The sequence below is a fragment of the Lontra canadensis genome, unplaced genomic scaffold (genome assembly GCF_010015895.1).
Source record: "Lontra canadensis isolate GAN:19392208 unplaced genomic scaffold, GSC_riverotter_1.0 scaffold23, whole genome shotgun sequence".
Lineage (NCBI taxonomy): Eukaryota > Metazoa > Chordata > Mammalia > Carnivora > Mustelidae > Lontra > Lontra canadensis.
The window spans coordinates 6,521,015-6,537,908 of NW_022631017.1; the positions used below are offsets into that span (position 1 = coordinate 6,521,015).

The window sequence follows — 16,894 nt, forward strand, 5'->3', positions numbered from 1 at the left end:
CCCACCAGAAAATGAAATATCTCCCATCGCCGTTTACTGATGGTGAATGTCTGTCAGAAGCACAATCCAAACTCCATTTTGCAAGTTCCCGGGCTATGTGTCAGGCTTCTTCCTGGTTCCTGGGCTTAGAATGATAGTTGATGCCACAGGGTGAGTCTGAAAGAGGGGGCAATAAGTGTCTCCTGAAGCCCAAGGGAAGTCTTGGAAATCCTCCCACTGTGGGGAGTCATCAGAGACCCAGGGCAGGGAGCAGGAGGCTATGAAGGAAAAGAGCAGAACAGTCACTCTGTGAGGGGGAACGGTGCTAATAGCCAGCATTGGCCAAACTCGTCCGCGGTCATTGGGTTGCAGAATCATAAAATACCCACCGACTTTACTTAGAAGACTAATCAGAAAGCATTTAGAACAACAACATTGCTATAAAGGAGACCATGAACCATGGGCCCATGCCTTGGAGAGCTGCCCTTGGCCTCTGCCTCCTTTAGGGAGCTGGGGAGAGAGTTGGAGTGAGAAGAATCCCAGGAGAACCCAAATGAAGCTCCTTTGACAGACCTGAGGGGAAGGCTTGCCCAAAACCCAAGCCAAGTCATTTGGGGGATTGTGTATACAGTCTCTGAATGATGACCCAGTGTCGGAAAAAGGGAAATCTTTTTGGTTTTTCTTCCTCCAACCAGCGGTGGTGGTCTGGCGGGGGCAGGGTGTTACCTTGGCTGAATTGTAAGCAAACAAGTCCCGCTGGGTCCTTGGCCAAAGTCAACTTCCTCCCTCTCTCTCTTTCTGGTTCAAAGGACAGTCCTTTTGGACAGATATCCTCCTGACAGATTGTGCTCTGTCTCCTGGTGCTCCAGGCGGGGAGGGTGGGGGCGCAGAGAGACGGGTAGGGACTTTGATGCATCAGAATGGGGGTCAGCAAACTTTGGCCAGGGCCAAACCCAGCCCACACCTGTGAGCTAAGGAAGCGTTTTTACATGTGTTCATGGTTGAAGAAAAGATCAGAAGAAGAACAGTAATATGTCTTGATAAGGGGAAAATATGTAAAATCCACATTTCCGTGTCCATAAAGTTGTATTGGAACACAGCCATATATCATTTTATGGCTGCTTTCACGCTGCAGCTGGGAAGTTGTGTCCCAAGATCGTATGGCCCACAAACCTGAGAATATTTGCTAGCTGGTCCCGTACAGAAAAGCTCCAGTGCAGAAAAGTCTGTGCAGAGCCTTACTATCTACAGTATCCCAGCTGGGGTTGTAGGGCACTCAGCCGGGAACAGAGAATAAGAGACTACATCCCTGGCTCCGTGTCAGGACTGAAGTACTCCCCCTCTCATCGGCTTGCCTCAGCGTATCGGTTCAATGAGCGTTGATTGAGTTTCTTGGGACATAAGATGAGTAGGTTGCTGTCCCTGCCTTGGAATGACAGGACAGCCAGTGGACAGATGGCCATGGGAGCAGGTCGTGTGGCTCTCGTGTGTTGTGGGGAATGGAGAGGGCACCTCGGGTTCTGAGTAAGCCTTCATTTGTTGATTCTACTCTGGAATCCCTGAGTCTTGCTCTAAGGAAGGAATTGATCCAAGGAATGTGAAAGTAGTAGTTCTGTTAATTAGTTCACGAGTGAAAAAGCTCCTGGTGCCAATTACCCAATAGGAAATGTTTTACATAATGAGGAAAGCAGTTACCTTATTAGAAAAATCATTAAGACTTGAATCCTGCGATGGTATTATGACAATTCTAGAAGATTGACTAATCCACCAAGAAGAACAGTTTCTAGGTTGTAAATGTATATTTAAGATACCTTTGACAAGATGCTGAACAAGATGCTATCATCTGTGCAAAAGGCAAATGTTTCTAGAATACACAAGAATCTGAGTGATCATCCCAAGAGGGTTGGGCCGCTGGGTATCTGGGAATAGAGGCAAAAGGAAGACTTATCTTGCATACCTTTAAAAAAAAAAAAAAATTTGCTCTTACTTTTCACTTTCTTTTTTTTTTTTTAAGATTTTATTTATTTATTTGACAGAGAGAGAGAGATTACAAGTAGGCAGAGAGGCAGGCAGAGAGAGAGGGGGAAGCAGGCTCCCTGCTGAGCAGAGAGCCCGATGCGGGGCTTGATCCCAGGACCCTGAGACCATGACCTGAGCCGAAGGCAGAGGCTTAACCCACTGAGCCACCCAGGCGCCCCCACTTTCATTCTTTTTAAAAAAAAATATTTTATTTATTTATTTGACAGAAAGAGACACAGTGGGACAGGGAACACAAGCAGGGGGAGTGGGAGAGAGAGAAGCAGGCTCTCTGCTGAGCGGAGAGCCCAACACGGGGCTCAATCCTAGGACTCTGGGATCATGACCTGAGCCGAAGGCAGACACTTAACAACTGAACCACCCAGGTGCCCCTCACTTTCTTTTTAAGCACTTATTTATTTGCGGGTAATTTTCACTCTTTTGTATACTATTATGCCTTTTGAATTTTAAACCACATAAATATAGTTCCTATTTAAAATATATATGTATGTATATAAATGTATGCACAGAATACAAAGAATTTAAGTTCTTGGGGAAAATAAATAAATAAAAATTTAAAAATCTATAAATTTAACATAAAATAGGGGCGCGTGAGTGGCTCAGTCAGTTAAGTTAGTTAAGTGTCCACTTTCACCTCAGGTCATGATCCCAGGGCCCTGGGATCAAGCCCTGCATCCGGCTCCTAAGGCCACAGGGGTCTTTTTCTCTCCTTCTGCCTGCTGCTCCCTCTGCTCATGCTCTCTGTCAAATAAATAAATAAAATCTTTTAAAAAATTAATTAACATAAACTAAAAGCACCTGGTTTTCCCACTACTTCGTTATGTCTTCCTAGCTAAGTCATTTCCCCCTCTCTTCCATTCAATGTATAATTCTTAAATGCCTGCCCCTGTGAACTGGGCACTATTTTCTGGGCCTCAGTGTCTAAATCTGTCATGTGGGGAGATTAGATGAGCTTTACTGCAGTCTTCAACTGGAGAGGGCATCAGACCCAACAGAGAGCTCGTTAAAACACAGACTGCTGTCCCCCAACCAAGTTGCTGATTCAGTGGGTTTGGGTGTGGGCCAAGAGTTAACATTTATAGCAAGCTCCCATGTGATGCTTATGCTGCTGACCCAGGAACCACTTCTGACTTTGTAGGGTTCCGTACTTGTAAATAAACTACATTTCCAGTTCTGAAAATATTAGAGAATAAAGAATAGGTTTCTGTAGCTGAGAACACAAAGCGGACACTTCAACAGAAGTAAAAGTATCTAGCTTCCATTCCACCCACAGGGGCACGGTGGAGGAACATGAAATCAGGTCATGGTCAGAATCTGGTGAGTTCCGATAAGTAATTCTTCCTGTGGGAGGTAACGAGGTGCAAAGCCTTTTGAGGAAAGTTAGATGGTGAGGTTTAAGCTAGGCAGGGCAGTGTTTCCACCAGGCCTAATGCCCACAGGATAACAATGCTAGAGGTCATTTTAAAGCCCCCACAGTTTATCCCTGCCTTACAAGTTCAGTCTGATCATCAGTGAGTTCCTGACTTGGACACCTGCCCCTGACTCCATGCTTTTATACACACTACTTCCTCAGCCAGAATACCCTTCCTGGTCCTCTCATCTCTGTATAAACCCTATTGGTCCATCAACACCCAGGTAAATCTCACTGTTCTCCGTAAGAACTTAACATTCATTCCCCCTACACTGAGCATCTTTTTCTGCTGATACCAATTCAGCAGGACACTTGATCATTGTTCTCTTTTTTTTTTTTTTTCATTCATCAGTTCATTAATTCAACAAATATTACTCCTTCAACAAATCCTTACTGGATGGCCTACGATATGCTGGGCATTGTGGTAGGCTTTGGGAATAGGATCAGAGGCAAAAATGGACATGGCCCCAGCTCTAATAAAGAGAAATCCATTAATTAAATAGTGGTGCTGGTGGAAGTACAATTATGGACTAAGAAGAGTGGTTTGAAAGAAAGGAATGTGTAAGAAATGACCTTGATGTTTACTTGTGGTTGGGATCAGGATAGGCTTCCTTGAGAAATACAGTCTGAGTTGACATCTGAATGAAGGATGCCCAGGACGTCACTAGATGAAGAGAGTATAGGAAGAGGAACAACTTCCCAAATTAGGGGTGTGGGGACACACCAGCATGTGCAAAGGTCCTGTGGTGGGTGACAGTGTGGCAGCTTCAAGAAACTGAGAGAAGACCAGAATGGCTTGGGGTGGTGGGATGGGAAGGGGGTAGAGAACAAAGGAAAGAGAGATACATCACCAGACTGGGACAGACTGCTGTGCCGAATTGGCCTTGTTCATGATTTTAATTTTTAACCTGGGAGCACTAAAATAACATCAAAGAATTTTGAACAGTGATGGGATCAGAGTTATATTTGATAAGTTCATTGTGCTGCTGCTGTCTGGAGCATAGACAAGACCAAAAGCAGGGAGATGAGTTGGAAGGCTATTGGGATGGTCTGGAAGACAAATGAGGTGTCTTGGATTAAGGTGATAGTAGTGGACCAGGGAAAATGGATGCAGTTAAGAAAACTTGAGGAGGTAAATGGATAGGTTGTGGGGCTGGTTAAGAGAGAGGAGTTGAGGGCAAGAGTTTAGAGGAGCATCCATTCTGGGGAACATGATGTTGCCTTTGCCTTTGAACATGGAAGTGGAATTTGGGGTAGGCAGCTGGAGTAGGCAGACCCTCTGGGCTGGGAGTAATGACGGGAGTCAGCAAGGTATAGTGGTGAATAGGGATGTCAAGGAGGAGAGCGTGTGCGAGGAAAGAAGGGGTGTCTCTTCAGACTGGGTCATAAGCCCCTGAAGGAGACTCACTTCCTACTGGTACCACAGGGGCTGTTTCTCTTGTTTCTCCCTTGGTTCTGCTTACCATCATCCAAGTTCAGGTCTTCGTTAGGTCTCACCTGGATGCAGCAAGAGTCTACTAAAATTCTCAAATTTTAATATGCACGTGAATCACTTGGGGGTCTTGATAAAATGCAGATGATGTTTCAGTAGATGGGGGCTGAAGCCTGAGAATCTGAATTTCTAACAAGCTCTCAGGTGATACAGACTGCCTTTTCAATGAGGGGATCGGGTCTCACCCTGCTTCTGAAGCTCAGGGCCATCCAGCCCAGCATCTTCGTGCCACTGCTGGGAGGCCTTCAGCAGCCATTCACGGTTATATTCAGGATCTGCTCCGGTTCTCCTTGGCCACCATGGTTTCCTCCCACTGCTTCCCTTCATCCACCCTTCATTCTACCAAACCAAACCAAATCCCTTGCTCTGAATTTGTCCCTCTCTATCATGCAAAAAGGGACAGAGACCAACTCAGACTAGCTCCCAGTTGGAGGGGGCTACTATAATGGTCTCCACACTTTGTGGCTTAAAATCCCCCATAAAAGGATATGGTAAATATAATGACCCACTCACATATTTTCAAGTTTACCTTTACATTTTTTATCATACATTTGCAGAAGATGCAAGTTCCAGTATATTACCAACATTGATATTTTTAAGTAAAACTATGACATCACTGTTTTAAATTTATCCACTGGAATCCAAGCACCATAGACATTCAATATCCCCCATCATCCATTTTTAAAATGCACGAACATCCTCTTCACTAATAGTCAGTATTCCTTTTTCTTCTTGAAATTTTATTTCTGTTCACTTGCCCTGTGGAATTTTATCCTAATGGAATATATGTTATCCATCTTATGCTTAAAACTCTCTCGTTTGTTTCCCTATCATGTTTCTCCATAGCAATTTTATATGAAATTAAAACCTCTTTAATTTCCTGAAATCATAAAGCTCTAAGTATTGACATTTTCTTGTTTGAGTTATTGATAACAATTACTGATAGGAGACAATTAATCAAAATAACATAAATGTATTGCTAATTTGGATAAATAATTAATAAACATAAAACCTAAAATTACATTGAAGATGCATCTCTTGGTGGGATGGAAATGCTGGATGACTTTTTAAAACAAATCTTTTTATTGATTTACAACAGACATGCCTACATATGACCAGAGCCTACAGCTTGAATTAGCCGAGTGAGCGCACTCGTACAGTTATCACCACGTCCAGAAATAGAATATTGCTGGCCTTGGGTTATTTGTTCAGTTTGTTTTTAAATCCTTGGAAGAATATTACGCTTGGTAGGAGATATGAGACAGGTGCCAACACTGATTGCATTTCTGTTTTTCATTCATATGTATGTAAGCACTGTATATCCTCATTCGCGTGAACGGATGGAAGTTTTGTTAAAACAGGATCACTCAATTCTTGATCTGCTTCTGCGTTCTATACCGAAAATCACATAGTGATCTATCACTAACAATTAGACTTTAATTACTTTTATTAGGTTTTCCTAAGGGGGAAAAAAAAAAGAATTGGAAACCACCCAGCGTCAAAGGAGATACACTACTCATTTATTTAGAATTGCTTGTTTTCGGGGCGCCTGGGTGGCTCAGTGGGTTAAAGCCTCTGCTTTCAGCTCAGGTCATGATCCCGGGGTCCTGGGATTGAGCCCCGCATCGGGCTCTCTGCTCCGCAGGGAGCCTGCTTCCTCCCCTCTCTCTCTCTCTGCCTGCCTGTCTGCCTATTTGTGATCTCTCTCTCTCTCTGTCAAATAAATAAAATCTTAAAAAAAAAAAAAAAAGAAAGAATTGCTTGTTTTCTAGATGTCCTTTCATATGGTGGCCAGGGGGGTTTTACTGGGTAATAAGCCCTGTTCAGATTTGGGATGAGGTCACACCTATTGAATAAATCCTCCAAAATGAAATTCCTTGATTGAAGGATGTTGAATACATTTGAATTTTAATGTTAATATTTGACTTTTGATAGCTATTAACGAATTGTGCTCTGCAGGATTATGTCAATTTATATTCTTACCAACATTGTGAGTGCCAGTTTCCCTAGTACTCTGATAAAAAGGTGCGTTATCAAACTATTGGATGTATTTTCAATCTGTCAGGTGAATCTGATTGGTAACTCAGAGACCTTTTAATACCTAGATTATTATGAACAAGTTGGCTGAATTTCCATGTGTTTAGGAATTCTTTCTCTTTTATTTGAAAAATCTTTCCATATTGTTTTCATATTTTCTATTGGGATAGTGACGTTTTCTTATTGATTTCTCGGAGCATGTATGAATTAAAGAGCTTAGCTTTAAAAAAAAAATAAGATTTGAGGCAAGGTGAGTAAAAGGTCTGTCTTTCCTTTGTAGAGGAGGAGGGCAGTTGTGAGAGTGCAAGTTTAAAATGTCAACTTGCACCTTCATCACTATTCAGTTCTAGAAAATAGCTTCTATGGAAGTTTGAGGCTGTCGGAATTCAGAGGAAGAAGGAGTTTCTCTTAAAACTTGGGAGTGCATGTGTGTAGTGCTTGGAAAGTCTTCATGTACTCCCGGGGGTTTACAGACCCCAGTTAGAAGTCCCCTTAAAAAAGTATCTGACTCAAACCAGACTAAACCTGTCTCCCCCGATGGCCTAGTTCATGGTTCTAAGACTTGTCCTGGTATGGTTTTTCATGCCAGGTCAACCCTGTGCAGAGATGTTTCCCTGAGCGGGGACCTCAGAAAGCAGGGAACCTTGTTGACTGGACAGGGAAACTAATATGTGCCGTACTCCTCCTTGACACTTTCTCCAGTTCTGTTCTTATCTGTCATAAGCTCTCCAGTCTGAGTTCCCATATCTGTTATTTTACCTTTTTATTATGTGCATCCTTCCTCCTTAAACGTTCCTTCCACCATAAACACCTCAAGAGCTGGCCCATGTTGCAATCATTCCCTGGCATGGTGCCTTATGCTTAGTAGGTGTCTAGTAAGTATGTGTTGAGCAGAAAAGTTGATAAATGAATGCCTTAACCTTCTTCGCATCCCCTGCAGGTCCTAGAATAGTGTCGAGCCTCCAAAGAATGGAGGAATTAATCAGTGAGCAAAAAACAATGAATTAACAAATCAATGAACTAATGAGCCATTGAACAAAGGCTGGAAAGTAAGAGAGTTCTGTCTCCCACAAGGGCCCATAGCTGCAGAATCAGTGTAAAGGGTGGGCAGTGTACGAAACAGGCTATTTTGAATCAAGTCTTCTGTTTTGTATTAAATTCTGATTGGTTGGGGTAGATGTCCTTGTTTGTGTGGAGCATCCGAGTAAATCCGGTCCTGTGCTTTTGTACCTTGTCTTACAGGTGTGCACGACATCTCTGCCCCACGGTAGTGTTCGGTCCGTACCTCAGCCCCCATGACGATGTCAAGCCCTCCTCCCTGCACATGAGTGGTACAGACCCACAGGAACATCTGGCTGCAGCCACGTTCACAGCCATGTCAGCCGTGGAATAGTGTGGACACCTTCTCTCAGCTTCTCAGGGTTTCAGTCCTTTTGGGTTTTGTTTCATTGACCTTTTTTTTATGGTTTTGTGGCTGGACGTTCCCAGCCAAGGCAGGCGCCATGGGGGATCAGCAACTCTACAAGACCAATCACGTGGCCCACAGTGGTGAGAACCTTTTCTACCAACAGCCACCGCTTGGCATCCATGGTGGGCTGAACCACAACTATGGGAATACAGTCACAGGGGCTGGATTGGAGGCCCCCCAGGTGTCGCCTCTCTCCCCCCACTTCCCTCAAGATACTCGGGATGGTCTAGGCTTGCCTGTTGGTTCCAAAAACCTGGGCCAAGTGGATACCTCGAGGCAGGGAGGGTGGGGAGGTCACACTGGGCCTGGCAACCACGTCCAGCTACGCAGCAACCTGACCAACTCAAACATGATGTGGGGGACCCCGGCCCAGCCTGAGTCCGCCGATGGCTACCAGTATACCTACTCCCAGGCCAGCGAGATCCGCACCCAGAAACTCACCAGTGGTGTCCTGCACAAGCTAGACTCCTTCACCCAGGTGTTTGCCAACCAAAACCTGCGAATTCAGGTCAACAATATGGCCCAGGTGCTGCACACGCAGTCGGCAGTGATGGACGGGGCCCCTGACAGTGCCCTCCGCCAGTTGTTGTCCCAGAAGCCCATGGAGTCCCCGGCGCCGGCTCTTCCTGCTCGCTACCAGCAGGTGCCCCAGCAGGCTCACCCTGCTTTCCCCGGCAGCCTGTCCAAACCAGCCCTGCAGGTGGGGCCGCACACCGGCCAGGGGCACCTGTACTATGACTACCAGCAGCCACTGGCCCAGATGCCGGTGCAGGGAGGACAGCCGCTGCAGGCCCCCCCAATGCTGTCCCAGCACATGCAGCAGATGCAGCAGCAGCAGTATTACCCGCCACAGCCGCAGCCGCAGCAGGCTGGGCAGCAGCCTCTATCCCTGCAGGAAATGCAGCAGCAGCAGCAGCAGAGCCGCCCGCAGCAGCCGCAGCCACAGCAGCAGCAGCAACAGCAGCTGCAGCTGCAGCAGCGGCAGGGTCCGATGCAGATACCTCAGTATTACCAGCCCCAGCCCGTGATGCAGCACTTGCAAGAACAGCCGCAGCAACAGCCGCCACAGATGCACCTGCAGCCCCCCTCTTACCACAGGGACGCCCACCAGTACGGCCCGGAGCAGGCGCACGCCGTCCAGCTGATCCAGCTGGGCTCCGTGCCCCAGTACTACTACCAGGAGCCCCAGCAGCCCTACGGCCACCACGTCTGCCAGCAGAGCCACCTGCCCCAGCACCAGCAGCGCGAGGACAGTCAGCCCAAGACGTACCCGAGCGACAGGCAGGCCCAGGCCGTGCTGAGCTCCCATGGCGACCTGGGGCCTCCCGACGCAGGAATGGGAGACCCGGCAAGCTCGGACCTGAACAGGCTCGGCGGGGCCCTCCCCCACCGGCCACTGTTGTCCCCCGGCGGGATCCACCTCAACAACATGGGGCCTCAGCACCAGCAGCTGTCTCCCAGTGCCCTGTGGCCCCAGGTATTCTCAGAGCGGGAGCGTCTCCGGGTCCCTCGGTGTGCCGCTGCTCTGGCCAGAGCCGAGTCTAGGCAGCACCCAGCCCTCTCGCCAGCCCCTCCCGGGCTTTTGTTCTCTGTTCACACCGCGAACGTTAACTCACACATGCCAGACGCTGTCTGTGCCAGGCACGGGGTACACAGAATCAATTTCGACTCAGCCCTCTGCCCGCTGGGCTTGAGCTTGCTGCAGAGGGGGCCAGTACCGTCTAAGGGCCTGAATGATGCATGTAGCGGTCAAGGCCTGAGTTGGGCCCAGGGACCACACAGGGAGGGCGTCTGGTCCCCTTAGTTCTGAATCCTCGGGGAATTCCTATGAAATTGTACCCTCTTTGGGAAGGAGACCACATTAGGACAGCATTTCTCCTAGTATATTGCTCAGACCAGGAAGACCATAGAATGTTTAATAGGAATGGCTGAGGGGGACGGGTTCTCCAGATCAATACATCTGAGGGACTCCTACAGTGAATCAGGTTGCAATGCTGAGGGTCTTCTCAGAGCCGTTAATATGCTAATGAGCACTGGGACTCTCCCAGAGGGGATATCCCCGCTGGCTTCAGAGATGAGAATCTTAGCTGCCCTCAGGATCTGGGCAGGTAAAGGGAGTAAGCAAAGTGGCTTATTAGGAGATAATGGGGAGTGGTGCCCGCTGTGGTGGCCTAGAGCGCAAATGCCCCATCTGATGGCGCCTGCAAGGCTATGGGCCAAGGTTGTTAATCCTTGATTGTTTCCTAAATGTACTTGCCACAAAACAGCCTCCTGTGTGCTGGGCGCTGTCGATGCCTTGGCATGTTCCAGGTGCTACAGTCATGTGACAACAGGCTCAGGGGAGAAAGAGGCCAGGATAGATAGAGAGAGGGCTCTGATGGAGGCTGGAGATGAGCTTCCCTTGACTCTGTCTTGCTTGAAACCCAAGCCCAGTGGTAATGGAGAGCCATTATGAATATAAGAGTAAGGTGACGTGGCCAGTGCTGACATGACGAGCAGGAGGTCTCTGGGCATGCTGCTGTGTTGTCCGGCTCTCTGTTCTATGTCTTTTGGAAATGAAGCCTGTCTGTGCACACAGGTGGTGGACAGGGAGTAAAGGGAGGATTGAGGCAGGGGATTGAGTCCTGGGGGGCTGGGGGCTGGTGGCAACTCCTGGAGTGGGTGTGTTACCAGGTTGGGGGGCTGGAGGAAGCCAGGAAAAGAAGTGTCAGGTGCACCCAGCATCTGGACATGAACTGCTGGCCGCTGTGAGCTTGAGGAAGTATTCTAGAAAGTGCAGGCCCTGGGGTTCCCTTAGCTCAAAGACTTCTCCCGGTAGAAATACACTTTTTTTCTCTTTCTTTCTTTCTTCCCATGTCCTGCATGGATTAAATTAGATGCACCTACCTGATGGCAGAGCCCAGCCAGGGTCCCCGGAGTCAAGGTAGGATGGATGCAAGAAGGCATGTTGGCATTTGGGGAGAGTAGGCGGTTTTCCTGGGTTGTCTCTCCAGACTCATTTTCAAATTCAAAGTCAGTTTTCCGAAGAAGTTTATAATAATAATAGCAGCTATTGTGTTTGAGAATTGACTGTGTTCTAGGCACTCTATATTTTGTGTAATAAAGCAACCCAGTAGGGGTGGGTAGGATCACCATGTGCCTAGCACGTAGTAAGTGCTCAATCATTCTTGGCTTTATTCCAATGACTTTACAAATGAGAAAACAGGCTCAGAGAGCTTGGAGTTGTACATCAAGTAAGTGGCAATACTGGAATTGAGTCCTGAGGCCACATTCTCTCCCCTGTTCAGTCAGTCAATATTCACTGGGTACCTACTGCATGCCAGGTATAGAGCTAAGCTTGGAGAATGCATCAATAAATAGTACAGACTTGTTTTCCCCCATCATGGGCATGGTAAATTCTTAGCCAAAACCTGACAAAATGCTAAGACGTGGTCTGGAGGCTAAGCCAGGGGACTTAGACACGTGTCTCTAAGGGAATGCTTCTGGATGAGGCCACCTGAGCTGACTCTAGAAAGATAACAGGCCAGAGGTGGAAAAAACCTAGCACTTGATGGCTTAGAATGAAGGCTATTTTATTCAACTCCCGCATGATTTTGAGTAAGCCTTTTCCCACTCTTGAGCCTCAGTTTTCCACCTGTAAAGTGGGCTTAGTTCTCTGAAGGGTATTGGGATAATACAAGTGGGGCCATGGGAGCACTGAATAAATGAAATGGGTTCACTGTGGGGTGTGAGGTCTTGTGATAAGTCACCCTTCCTCTTTGTCAACATGTGTGTCCTCTCATTTGGCCCTACCCTTGAGCAGTGGCCAACCAAAAGGAGTGTTTGGGGAGCCATTTGATGCCAAGAACAAATTGACATGCTCCATCTGCCTGAAGGAATTCAAGAGCCTACCTGCCCTGAACGGCCACATGCGGTCCCATGGGGGAATGAGAGCCTCCCCCAGCCTCAAACAGGTTAGCAGGAGCCAGCGCCCAGCCCTTCCCAGGCCATGTGTTGCTTGCTTTGCTTTGCTGCCATCAGAGAGTAATGGGACCCCCAGGTGGGCACCCAGGAAGGCACTGTCCTTCCCTTAAAGCTTTGCCACTAGGAGCCAGCCAGGTCAAACAGACCCAGCTTCCACTGGTTTCGTGAACAAGGGTCAAAAACAGAGGGGCTAGAATAAATTCTTGAGGGATCCGAGTCTCTCCACTTTCTGAAAAAGACAGCAAAGAAAACACATAGAGGCAATATTATTTTTAATTTCTGTTGCTTAAAGCACCTAAGACCAGTCTCTTGGGCCTTCCAGCGTAGTAGCCGATGGCCAAAGAAAGCTAACGTGACCATCGGGCTCTCAGCCAGCACTGTCTACTCAGTGTTCGATTCTAGCAAAAGAAGGTCTTTAATTACCCTGAGGATTATCCAGGGAGGAAGGATATCCATGTGGTGAACTACCCATGCAGTTTTAGAGTAAGATTAGAATTCAAAGAATTTCTCAAATTCTTTAGATATTGTTGATCTAAATTTAAGTCAATGGGATTAACTCTCTGTTTGCCAAAAGCCTGGATATCCCAGCTCACTCCATCTCCTGACCATTCCAGATAAAAGAGATTTGTCTTCCATTGGACAGATGAGTAAACTGAGGCCCGTAGAATTAAGAGATCCTACACAAGAGCTTATGTGTTCTGTTTTGTTTGTGCCTAATTCCCAGTCCACATCCTTTTCTTTAAAAGCAATGACAACAACAAAATTTTAATATGTTTTAATTATACAAGTGATAATGGTCGAGGAGCTTCGCTTAACATAGAAAATAGAGTGCATGGCCTTGTCCACTGCCAACTGGCCTCACTAAAGCCAAGGGACTCAGGGTTGCAGGAAGGAAACCACCCTGCCGTGGTTCTCTATCACCCACGCATGATATCCTGCAACATTTCAGGAAGAGCAGAGTGCATCCCCACTTTGGGAAGGCTGCTCTCAGCCCAGGATCAAAGCCTTTATTGTCTGTGTAGGAGGAAGGAGAGAAGGCCCTGCCGCCTCAGCCTCAGCCCCAGCCGCCACTGCCACCTCCGCCTCCGCCGCCACCGCAGCTCCCTCCCGAGGCAGAAAGCCTCACGCCTATGGTCATGCCCGTGTCTGTCCCTGTCAAGCTTCTCCCACCCAAGCCAGGCTCTCAGGGCTTCGCCAACAGCATCGTTGCCGCCCCCTCCACCAGAGACAAGCCAGCCAGCTCGATGTCGGACGACGAGATGCCCGTGCTCGTGAGGATGACCCTCTCTCCCCCACACTCACCCCAAGGGGCTGCCCCCCACCCGCCTGCTGTGAGTTGCTGCTCTGCCCCCGCCCGCCTGGGGTGGGAACATCCCTTTGCTTTCTTGGAGATGGGGAGCTCTTCTGGGGTCACTGACCTGAGCTCTCAGACATGGCTTGGCCTCTCGGTTTGAGCCCCCCATCCTGGCTGCCTTGGGAATCCCATCCTTGTCCACACTGCTTGCTACCCAGTGACCACCTCTACCAGCCTAATGGTCTGGATTAGATTCTGAGAGAGCTAAAGATATTCCAAGGTAAAAACAAAGATGATAACTCAGCTGGTAATCACACAGCTATTAAAACATGGAAGTACTATCCCAGGTAATAAAGAGCTATTGCCCGGGGCCCTGACCCCCCTGCAGGATCTCCAGACCTCCTCAAATCCAGAGGGAACCCCTGGCACAGCAAGCCTCCGTAGGATAGCCCTGCATCTGTTCTGGTGGTCAGCCTCAGCGGATGCTTCGTATTTTCGGTATCCCACCTGCATCATTAGCCTTAGAGGACCTAATTCGCTACGGTTCCCAAAGTAATTCCACTGAGAGACACCCAGCCCCCAATCTCAGGAAAGCAAAGAGATTCGTGTTTCTCACTCACTCTTACGTTCTCCTCCTCCTTCTCAAATTCTTCTGCTTCACCCAAGCAGCTTAGCTTGGCTCTGGGACAGAGATCTCTCTCTCTCTCCCTCTCTCTCTCCCTCTCTCTCCCCACCTCCCTTCCTGTCTCCCTCTCTCCTTCTTTTTCTGTCTTCCTCCCTCTTCCCTCCTTCCCTCCCCTGGGGAGTCTGTAACCCATGCAGTTGACTACATTGGATTTGTTCCCTCTCCACGAAGTGGTGTGCTGGGTCACATTTGTCCTTGAAGATTAAGTGGCTGCTGGGATTCCAGGTGGTATGAGGGTGGGGTTGGGCCAAAACAGAGGTAGGGTGGAAAATTAAGAGAACTAGAAAAGTCCAGAAAGAACCTTCTTTGTTCTCTATGTAATATCAAGGCCTCAGAAGAGGAGAGGCGGAGGGGGAACCTCTGGGAGTGAACACAATTCTCATAAGTCAGCAGGACTTGGGGGCCAGTAATAAGCAGAGAGATGAAATGACAGAGCCAAGCTCCCTCTTTGCCCAGAGAAGTCCCTGATTTGGTGGGAGACCCAGTGTTTCTACCCCTAGAGAATTCTCAGCTTGAAGCTGGAGACAGTATTGTTCCTAGTCACACAGGGGTCTAAGCCCCAGGCAGCACCCCCCGCCCCAGTTTAAGACTGGGAGGGAAACCAGAGCACAGAAGAAACAGTAGTCCCCCATAGGGGGGCACCCTTGGGCAGCTAAAGTAACTAAGGACTGGGGAGACACAGGGAGTTTGGTAAGAATTTGGTCAGAAGACCACCATGAGCACAGTTCTAAGCAGGGTTTTAAAGGCAGGGATGAAGCTGGCTTTGTGGAAAAGGTGAGAGAGACATTGTAGTAAGGAGATAAGCTGAACTAGAAGCATGTAGCTGAGATTGGGAAAATAGAGGCAAGGTCCTGACACTTAAAGAAATTAAAATGTCTGGGGAGGAGCCCTGGCTCTCAGTCCCCACTCTGCGGCTGGCCCCCTGGGGACGCAGGCAGCTGTGAGACCCTCCCCCTCAAAAAGCCTGGGTTTGGACTCATCAGTGGTTCTCCCTGCCCCGGGGGAGCTTTTAAAACCTCTCCATGAGTGGTCCCACCTCCAGAGTCTGAATAGCTTGGTAGACGTAGAACCCTATAAATGATTCCTCTCGAGTGACATCCAGGCCTGGCATTCTGGGTGAATCCGCTGGCCCAGGGTCTCAGAGTCTTGCCTGGAGTTGAGAACTGGAGTAAAAGGGATCAGAGGCTTAAGTAGAGGGAGCCCAAAAGGGACCCTGGACCCTGGGATCAGAGGTCTGGATGCCCACACAGGGTTGAAACCATGCCAGGTCAGCCTGTGCTCAGATGGCCTCATCAGTTACCCGGGAACAGGGTATAAGGCTTCAGGATTACTTCCCAGCTTGGGGGTGCAGAGACATCCACTCCCCATTCTCCTCAGACCTCTTTTTCTGTCTCAGCCTCAGGTGGTAAGGAGCCCTCTGGTGGGGACAGGAGGCGGGTTGTGGCACTCTGGCCTAAGGAGAACCCCCTGGGGGTGAGCTAGCAGCTCACAGAGGTGTCCCCTCTCCTTTCCCCACCCCTCAGCTTCCCTAGACTTCCCTCCTAGGGGTTGGGACAGCAGCCCAGAAGACAGGGAAGCTGAGGGAGAAAATAGGAGGGGCAGCAGCAGGAGCCCAGAGCCAAGGGAAGACTGGAGCAGGTCACATGGCCTGGAGGCAACTGGTCACATGACCATGGCCTGCCCTTCCCATCACCCCCTGCTCCTCCTACTCGGGTGCCACCCTGGGCACAGGAATTGCCAGGAACTGCAGCTGTGACAGGCACTGGCCTGCAGGGCCTGGGAGGGTACCACAGACTGCCCAGAACTTTCTGCAGGTATCCCCACGGGCTCTCCCAACCGCACCTCGGCCTCCCCAGCCACACCCAGCTACACCCAGCCGGTTTCTCTGGGCTGATGCTGGCACACGCCCCAAGTCTGTTTCTGTTTGGCTTTGGCATGCCCTGCTTATCTATTTATGTGCACATGTTTACTTATTAGTATATATGTATCCATGTGGCAGATCCTCCTTCCAGACTGTGCTTGGGTCCGCTGCCATAAAGTAAACTAACACTGCTGACAGGAAGCCACCCAGGAGAGGGGCTTGCTGCAAATGAGCTACCGTCCTGGGAGCGGTGGTGAGGGGCGGGCGGCCGGGGGGGCTTCGCCGGATCCGGTTTTAGGGGAGCACACGGAACAGGTCTGAAAGATGGCTGTCCCTCAGCTCCAGGGTTACCTCAAAGGAGAGCCCAGTGCGGGTCACTGGCCCCCCTCTTCTGCTCCTCAGCCGCAGCCCAGCCTCCCTGAATAGATTATTCTGTCCCCTTCTCAGAACATATGTTATCTGTCCCTGATGTCTGTCCCCTGGGAGCGGTGGGGAATTAAAGGGCCCACTCGGCTGGATTCCACTCACCGGATGGGAATGCGGTGCTAAGCAATAGAGAATGTGAATTTATTCTTTCTTGCCCACCCACCTTTCCTACCACCCTCATCGCCTCCAGACATGAGGGATTTCCTCCTGAATCCCTGGTTTCTCCCCCGTCAAGCCCCCA

At 48.9% G+C, this 16,894-nt stretch overlaps 1 protein-coding gene across 9 annotated transcripts in view; it reads left to right on the plus strand.

Annotated features, from left to right (window-relative positions):
* TRERF1 (transcriptional regulating factor 1) overlaps positions 1–16,894 on the plus strand; it is a 200,114-nt gene that overhangs the window by 152,703 nt on the left and 30,517 nt on the right. For 6 of the 9 annotated variants that reach the window (XM_032862176.1, XM_032862175.1, XM_032862174.1 and 3 more), the window contains 4 exons: positions 8,199–9,901; positions 11,301–11,347; positions 12,227–12,377; positions 13,410–13,718. In XM_032862176.1, coding sequence (XP_032718067.1) covers positions 8,459–9,901; positions 11,301–11,347; positions 12,227–12,377; positions 13,410–13,718 — 1,950 coding nt within the window. In that variant the 5' untranslated portion in view covers positions 8,199–8,458. The remainder of the gene's footprint in view (positions 1–8,198; positions 9,902–11,300; positions 11,348–12,226; positions 12,378–13,409; positions 13,719–16,894) is intronic. The other 3 variants (XM_032862181.1, XM_032862182.1, XM_032862180.1) reach the window with 2 other exon arrangements.